A 9614-nucleotide genomic window follows, 5' to 3' on the forward strand; every position below is an offset into this window, starting at 1 on the left:
CTGTATAAAGGGTACTACTGGGGGCCTGCATAAGGGCAACCACTACAGGGGGCACTGTATAATGGGCACTGCACAGGGGGGATCATTACTGGGGCCCTACATAAGAGGGACCACTACTGGGGCACTGTATAAGGGCCCTGCTGTGGGCCTGCATAAGGGGGACCACTCCTGGGGGCACTGTATAAGGAGCAGTGCATAGGGGGGTATCACTACTGGGGGCCTGCATAAGGGGGACCGTTACTGGGGGCACTGTATAAGGGGCATTACTAGGGACCTGCATAAGGGGAACTATTGGGGGGCACTGTATAAGGGGAACTATTGGGGGGCTGCATAAGGGAGACAAGTACTGGGGGTACTTTATAAGGGGCACTACTGGGAGCCTGCATAAGGGGGACCACTACTGCATTAAGATGCATATGGAATAGAAAGGAATGTTCCCAGAGTGATGAGAAAGGAGTGTGTGTCATGTTGACCTGCCCCATTTTTCAGTGGCCATGGGCCTTTCTTTGGCGTGCTCCGCAGGCGCGCACTCCATTTTTTCAATTTGCCCTGAGCTACAAATACCCTAGTTACACCACTGGCTGATTGTTTAATACTTTTTCTCTTACAATCTTATCTCTCATCAAGCTTTGATACATAGCCCCCTTAGTGTATAATTTCTGTTTTGGGCATTAAGATTTAGGGCAGTATTCAATTTGGAGTGAAAACCCGTTAACATCATTTTTGCCTGTTTTAATTATCCCCGTATTCAATTTCAAAGAGTTTTCGCCGGTGCGAAAAGTCTTTGTAAAAAAAACGGGGATAACTTTTCTCCACACAATAGGTGGCAAAAAAAAGTGCAGAATTGGGGTTTAGGGGTGCAGGCTTAAAAAAAATAGCCTGCACCCCTGGGAATGGCCCCTTAAATTAATGTGTGTCAAAAAAAATATTTTTTTTAAAAATTGGGACACCCCAAAAAATTTAAATGAATATTGGGGTAAAAAAAAAAATATGGGAGACAAAATCCTAAAGTAGCAAAATACATTCCAAATGGGTTCCCAAGTATGCGGCATGTGTTTTCTTCATTGCGGGTAGTAGCAGCAGGTGCATTTTTGAAGAATTTTAAAAATGCACTTTAGGGACATAAAAATATGCTTGCACCCATTTTCATGTACACCAAATTTGATGCAACTAGTTTTTTTTGCAAAAAAAAAAAACTAAGTGCTATTCTTCACCCCTTCTTCACAGGTGTATTTATGCACCTACCGCGGCTATTTAAAAACCTTCCGCAGGCCAAAACGGGGGTACCCATAGTGATCCCCAGTGTCAGGACATCATTAGGGGAGTTCCCTGGATGATTTCCCGAAAATTCCCCGACTTTTTCCATACTTACCTTTCCACTGGGTCCTGATTCTGCAGCTTCTGGAACTGAATACGGGGATAAGCGGGCACGTGCCCAATACTTATCCCCTGCCAAACCTCCGATGTGGAGCGAAAAATCCGGCATGCGAAAAGTCCGGACTTTTCACTCCAAATTGAATACCTCCCTTACTGTGCCTCAATCACTTTCCCTCTTCCACACTCCAGATGATGAATGCCACAGCTCTATCTCATGCTTCACATTCTAGAAACATTCCAGAAAATGAATAGCACATGTTTTGTCAGTTTTGGTCAAATGATAACTCTACACTAACCATTCATCAGCCCAGTGCCAGTTGCCAATGATGCTGTGCCATCTTTAGAGCTATTGAAATATTCTATCTGCAGAAAACACACTATCTGCCCAAATCCTTTGTAGATATAACCATCTAATGTTTGCTTTTTTTATTGACAAAATCATCAGCATTGTATTGTCTTTTTTAGAGCAAAATCCCTGCAGTAAGCAGTCATTTCAGTTTCATTTATACATTCTTTTCTTTCGTTTCAGAGGTGCAGCCTCTGCTCTACACAGCTAGCAAAAAGGTACACGCACAACTCAAGTGTAAGTATAAAAGCTTAATCAAGATGTAACTAAATGTTAGTACTCAAAAAAGTATTTAAATATGTAAAACAAAATGTGAACCATCCCCATAAAACAGAAAGTTTAGGAAAATGAAAATGTTTCTCTTTATAACTGAAATAGAGTATGATTGATTTGGGGAATTATATGATGTGGTTCAGAATATATTTCGTAGTAACATAATTGTTATTATTTTCTTTAAGCTACACGAGGAGTGACATCATGATGCAGGGGTATAGGTAATAGGTTGCAAGTTCGGGAAAGCTGTGCAATTTTGGCGATCTTTGCTGTGGATTCAAAGGACAAAATGATTGACTACAAAACTGTTGTCCCTTCCACAATTTAGCTGTTCCTGTGGAAGCCTAACATTGAATTGAGCATCAATAAGGATGCCAGTACTTGGAACACCATATTGCCTACACTCCTGCACAATGTTAAGTAGTGTGTGTTTGAAGGCTACAGGCCTAGAATCATTTTTAGAAATTAGAGATTAAAGGGGAAACCTCTTAAATAGTGGGGAATTAGACAGGTGGAGAAGTTGGACATAACAACCAATCAGTTTCTATCTGTCATTTTATAGTATGTACGTGATTAATGCTAGCTATAAGCTGATTGGTTGTTACATGCAACATCTCCATTCTTTAGGTTTGATACATTTCACACTACTGTTAAGTTGGCTACACTTCATCATGTACCAGAAACAAAATGCGTTTTATAAGCAATTACATTTTTTTGTTTTCTTTATTTGCACAGCATGAGGCTGGCAAATTGCAAACTCCAACCAAATCTATGGTTACGAAACAGATCTGTGCTCCCCCAATGTATAATTTATAATATTTAAGCATCTGCAAATTAAAAAATAATATATTCCTGAAATGAAAAAGTGGATATTTGAAGACTGAGTGCACATATATATTATTTCTGTGAACCAGTGCTACTTGTGAGTATAATATGAGACATATTGGAGTCTCTGTAAAATAAGTGCAAGTATACTGGAGCACCAACGGCTAAAGATTACTTAATTTACCGATCAGTATACTCATAGACTAGTTCGATTTCTAGTTACATACAGCAAATGTTAAACTGTGATGGACACTTTTGCTTATATATTGCCTATAACTCACAGCCAACAGTTTGTAAAGTGTGCATGGGTTAGATGGAGAGGACACAACGGAATACAGTAAGAGTGTCGACAGTCAGAATATTGACACCAAAATATTGTCAGTCAGAATGTCGACATGACCAGGTCAACAAAAAGAATATCAACATTCACAAATGTAAACATGGTTAAATTTGAAACAATGTTAACATGTAAAATTTTGACACCAGATTGTCGACAGTACTTAAGCTGGGTACACACTAGATGATATTTTGGATGATTTGACAATTTCCGACGGGTCGGAACGACAAATCGTTGAAATCGTGCAGGGCGTACCCACTATGTCGGGCGGTGCACGCTCCCGTGAGGTCTTCAGGCCGGTCATACATGCAGCTCAATCTGATTATGCCGCTGACGACCCCATGCAGTTGGATGCATCAGGGGCCAACATATCGAACGGTCAGGCACCAGATCGTCTAATGTGTACCGGCCTCCCGGTATGTCGGGTGGGGGGGTCACCCGTCGCATCACTGGGTACACACATCATTTAGCTTTAGGGTTAGGGTTAGGCTAAAATATGCATAAAACTGTATTTCGACTTCTGGTGTCAACATGTTAAATGTCGCCATATTGATCGTGTTGAGTATGTTGACATTTAACTAAGGTGCCTCCAGGTGATTTAGCTCTCAATATAGATCTATATCAATGCATGTGCTATTATCATGTGGCAGAAGAAAATGCATAAATGTGTGACCAGAAGTAGGTGCTATTATCATGTAGTATTAGGACCACCAAAAGCAGAGATGCCATGATGTGACTTGGTGGCTTAACCATATACACTGAGATCTCTTTACCTACCATTATTATATAGGATGCAAATCTCTTTTCTGGCCTATAGTAAGTGCAGAGTGCCAGGAGGAATTTCTTGTCTGTTTTTTCTTGGCTAGATTAACATTCCCCTTACACGCACCTGCAATGGGCTTATAAATTGATTTGAGCAACCTCCATTTTATTTGCTATTGTTGACATTTTAACTATGTCAACATTTGTGAATGTCGACATATTGCTTATCAACCTAATGTCCAGGTCAACATTCTGACTGTCAACTTTTCATACCACACCCGACCTTTGGCCAATAACCAGAGGATTCCCTGGATGGATGAAACAATTAGGATGTGTCCACTGGAAATTTTGACCATAGTTTTGATAAATTTTCTATAATTCGCTTCGATGGCTTAATACCACTAAATCATTAAAGAATAGCTTGGTAGATTTTTTTGTCTCCACCCAGCTATCTAAAACTGACTAAATTTAGAGCCTTTATTCGCATAATAATGAATACTTGGCTGGTAGCAGTTAAATAAAGCTATGTAAACTCTATGGGATCTATTCATCATCACTTAATTTCTACAAAGCAGGTGATTATTAACGTTTTCATCTACTTTGGTATCAATTTTTACCCAATTCACATCGCAAAAATAACCCAGGATATTGCTGGGTCAACCTGGGCCAAGGTTCAGTGTGAACATGCAGGGTTGAATATGGGAACAAGTGCAGTGTGAATAGGCCCTACCCGGGATATCCAACCTGGGACTTAGTAAACACAGCTGATTGGATGTGGGAAAGGGGGGACAAGGTGCGCTCTTCCTTTGGTGTTGAGTCATGGTGTGACCTAGGTGTTGGTGTATGGTGGGGGATTGTGGGTAAATGAAGAATCAGACAAAGTGATGGAGGCCAAATCGTTTATTAGAGTAGTCACAGTGCTTCTCTGATGAGGTCTCGGGGATGGGGGAGGTGTGGATGTAGATGGGGGGGGGAAGGAGGTCTGAGGTATGACTCTGGATGGGGAGGTAGGTAGACCCTCTCAGGGGGCTCCTTTCCATGCGGTTCAGTGACCAGTACATCTCCCCTGCTGGACCTTTGGTCTACAGTCTTTAGAGTCTCTGGTTGTGGATATGTGAACTCGGTGAGGATGACGAAAGCAACCAGGCGGCGTCCAGCACAGTGGTAAAGATAGTCTCAGAGTACTTACCTACCGGTACGATTTAAGTTTGTTGTAGGTGGACGATGCGCCCATGTTGAAGGAGGCTGGTATGGTGCAGTGGTATTTCGGGTGAGCTCCACTGGTGCGGTGGTCGGACCGTTGGTTGGCAGTGCTGCTTGCTGCGGGAAGTCACCGGGCCTGTGGTCTTACCACACCATTTTTCAGGACCTGGTACTCCTGTGTAAAGGTGCAGCACTTCCTACAACCCACACTTCTCCCTGAATATCCATCCCAGCAGCCCACATTACCATACTTACAACCCACACACCACCTCCCTTCCCCTCCTACCTCTTCCCACCCTCACACCTGTTACCAACCCCCATATACCACCACCCCCACACACCAGAATACATCACCTGCCATCATGTAAGAGCACAGTTCAATCCTATTTGAACCACTGATTGGATGTTACTGGATCTAACTTGATGATGTCAGCAGCCAGACACACAGGCAGCACACTGCAGACAATAGCAGAGGCAGCATTCTGGCAGTCTGAAAGGGGTGAACTGTACACAATGCTGTCAGAAGCTGCATCATGCGCTCACTGGCTGAATCAAATAGCAGTAAAGCACAAACTCATGAACTCAGGGCTAACAGTAGTAATCCATCAGACATTCCTGCAATGCTGTGAGCAGTCCCCACCCCTCCCTTTTGTGACCTTATCTTTAGGGTTTTACAGGGCTGACCCAGGTTCAGTGTGAACAGGACCAACCCAGGAATAACCCGGTATTTCAATGTCAGGGCCATTCATTATAAAGGTAATGCAGAATATATGACGGATAACTCATGCTTTCCTTTCAGTCCCGATCTGGCCCAATGTCCCCATACAAAAGTATGAGGACCTTACTTCATCAAGCTAAAAAAATACGAAATTTTCAGAGATTGACTCACAAACCTTTGTTCCCACTCTTTCCCTATAGGAAGGAGTCCCAGTTTGTGAAGAAGGATCAGTTTGGATCCTTCCGCCACTGCTCAGCTCCTTCCACCAGAAGTCACGCATGCGTGAACCCAGGACTCAGCAGTGCTAAGTTTCACGATACTAAAGTATTATGAGAATGAAGGCTACTAAAGTACCAGTGAAAGGATCTGTGGGTACATTAATTTCATCCTGCTATATTAAAATTGCAGATATGTAAATATAATATATAAATAACACCAACATTCAAAACATATATCATATATCAAAAACTTGTATTGGTGTCCATCATAGAATATCCCTAAGTAGGGTGATTCTCCAATGTCCCATTAATTCTGAAATCGCTTTACAGAAATGTTATGCTGCGTACAGTTAATAAAGTCATAATCCACCACACCATCAGTACACAGTAATAATATGATGCGCTCTACTTACCAAGTGGATGTTTTAAAATGTCCCAGTACCACCAGATTAAATATTGATCAGCTCTTCTAAGTCCATAAACCACTGCACAGTTTATTACTGCAGCAGACCTCCAAATAGACTGCTGAGGTTGTGAGCTTTATAGCTGTATCATTACCAGCTTCTGCCGCTGTCCTGTGTGGAGATAATGCGTTACTTTGATGTTTGTGAGAGCTAATGGAGCCAGCTTGCGACCCGCCGTGCACTCCGGTGATAACTCGCATCGCTGTTGTGAGCCCCCACTGGTTGCTGCAGACCTTTCTCTTTACTGTAGTAAATGAGTGCTGGGAAGCAATGACACTCACTAATGGATAACTTTGTAGCAGAGTTTTAGCAATGATGTAACAATTGCAATGCAGGACAAGGACAGGGTTTATATACATTATATTATATACATTGTTGCATTAGCGATCATAACACACAAATAAGCAACAGGGCAAAGCAGCCAAGTGATGGGTACTCTAGTGGGGAGTAAGGAGTAGATGAAAGTATAATAATGGAGAAGCACAAGAGGCCCTGCTTGTGAGAGCTTACAATCTAATGGAGAGAGGCAGACAAACAGGAGTGATACAGATGGGGTAGACAGGGAGGAAGGAGCAAGTAGCAGCGGGTTAGGATGAGAGCTGGAAGGCTTTGATGAAATCCAGAATTAGTGGTGTTAGTGGAGTTACTGATTTCCTTTGAGAAAATCCGCTCTGGTCAGGAGCTTCATATTATTACACACACCACTATTCTGAATTGATATTATGGACCTCCACATCTGCAATTTATCAATTTTAAAGCAATCCAAAACCAAAGCCAAACCAAAACACTTGAGGTTGGTTTTGCCAAAACCGAAACACGGTCGTCAGTGCACATCTCTAGGCATAATTTATCACACCTATTTATATGGGTATTCTATTGAATACTACTCTCATATCCAACACTGGTTCAGATTTTGATGTAGAAACATTATCTTTGTTGCCTATGTTTGAGCTACACATACTACAATTTCAAGCCAATTGAGTTGAGTTGTTTTTTTTTACCAAAATAGATGACTGTATTATAGTGTATTGCAGTGATTTCCAACCTCGATCCTCAAGGCACATGGGGCATACACACTACACGATAAAAGTTAGCAATAACGATATCGTTCAGCATTATATTGTTTATATCGTCCAGTGTGAATGCACCAAACCACCAACGATGCACGCTCCTGCGGGACGTTAACGATGTTTGCTGTTGTGCAATCATGCAGGCCAATCTGATGATATCGTTAGAAAGTGCCTGCTCTGGGATGTGGCAGGATGACTTCACTGAACGATATCGTTAACGATATCTTTCAGTGTGCACACCCAATATCTTTCACCAGTATCTTTCACCAATATCGCTCAGCACATCGCCTAGTGTGTATGAGCCTTAACAGTCCTGGTTTTATCCATAGTTGAGTGCAGATGGTTAAATCAAAATAACTACTAATTAAGTTACCTGTGCCCAAGTATGGCTATCCTTGAAACCTGTACTGTTAGTATCCCTTGAGGATTGTGGTTGAGAACCCCTGATATTGTTTGAATGTGATAATATGTGTTTGTACATCATATATAAGTTAGGTGATAGGATTCATATTTACCTTTCCTTGTGTTCAATTGTATAGTATATGTCTTTCTTCTTTGAGAGATGCACTCAGGCAATCCTCTAAATTTTAAAGGCTTCTTACCAGGTTTAGAAAAAGTACACCATCTTTATTCTGCTTGAGTAAAATAAAATTGACATCTATCATATATTATTTTCATTGGTATGTCATAAAAAAATCATTAGCTAAATATGTAGTATGTGTTCCATTGTACGGAATCTTTTACTTAATGTCTGCTAAGGTTAAGCTTCATTTAACAGCCTTTTGTTTGTTCCCTAGTGTGCACCAACGTAAGCAATTCTTCTAACACACTCCTGTGGAGAAACGACAGCCCTCTACATGGAATAGAATATCAAGATGGAAATCTCACTATTTTAACTAAGGGGCGATATTTTGTCAATTGCCACCTTCATTTTATTATCAAAGACTGTTTAATAACAGATGAAGACATAAAGACCAGTTTGATAGTGAATGGAATACCTGTACATGAAATGCTGTACACATTACAGAAAAACAGCTACAGCTGCAACAGCAGTGGTGTCACACTGAAGACCCCACCACGGATCTTCAGGGATCAACATTTTAGTCTTCAGATAGAATTGAATGCTTCTGACAACGTGTCTATCCAAACAAACCACGCTGGCTGGCTAAATGGGAATATATTGGCCGATAGCATTGTGTTTGGGGCTTTCATGTTATAGGAAGACTCAAGAAAAACAAACTATATTTATAAATTCTAATGTTTTTGTCTATACAAATCAATGTCTTCTATAAAGTTTACAACTCAAAAGTTAAATGGAATAATTAACAAGAACAAATTGTCATTATTATGGCAAACAAGATCTAAGGGAGCAGCTAAAACTTTGTCCTGCATATTAAGTTATTGTATATCTAAATAAAAATAATAGAAATGGAAATGCTTTGATGCAAACCCAAACCGTAATATGAAAAAAATCGTTAAGACGATCACAATCCGCTTGTGCAGGCAGTAACAGTTATAAAATAATATGTTAAGTTTCTGCTAGGAATTTAATATTGCATCATTTATATCTGAACATGTGGAAAGCTAACTGAACGTAAAAATGCATGCATTTTGTTATATACATCAGCAACTATCTAAAGGTATCACATGGATGATTTGTGCAAACATAAATGCTTGTCCTGGTAATGTTGATGTTCAGGGACGTAGGGAGGGTGGTGCGGCCGGTGCCTCTGCACAGGGCGGAATCCTCCAGGGTCACCGGCCACACACTTCCCGGCTCCGGAGGTCGGCAAGAAGACACCTCCTGCAGTGGTGCTCGGTGCATTAAGACCGCCAGCGGTCCCCACCCGCCCTCCACTCCCCTGGAGGGAAAAATAAGCGCTCAGGGGGAGGAGGGGGGCGGGGGGGCTGGGAGCGAGAGGGACGGTAGTGCTGCACAGGGCGCACTGCCATCCAGATACGGCGCTGTTAATATCATACTGTTCACCTGCACATAATAGACTGTCTTAGCTTTGGGTTTA

General features: G+C 41.5%; 1 protein-coding gene across 1 annotated transcript in view; it reads left to right on the top strand.

Annotated features, from left to right (window-relative positions):
- The window catches only part of TNFSF8 (TNF superfamily member 8), an 80727-nt gene extending 71915 nt beyond the window's left edge, over positions 1-8812 (top strand). The window contains exons 3-4 of the mRNA XM_088466414.1: positions 1907-1960; positions 8391-8812. Of these exons, the coding sequence (XP_088322540.1) occupies positions 1907-1960; positions 8391-8812 (476 nt within the window). The remainder of the gene's footprint in view (positions 1-1906; positions 1961-8390) is intronic.
- The last annotated feature ends 802 nt before the right edge of the window (positions 8813-9614 follow it).

Source organism: Taudactylus pleione, unplaced genomic scaffold (genome assembly GCF_031769625.1).
Source record: "Taudactylus pleione unplaced genomic scaffold, aTauple2 ptg000009l, whole genome shotgun sequence".
Lineage (NCBI taxonomy): Eukaryota > Metazoa > Chordata > Amphibia > Anura > Myobatrachidae > Taudactylus > Taudactylus pleione.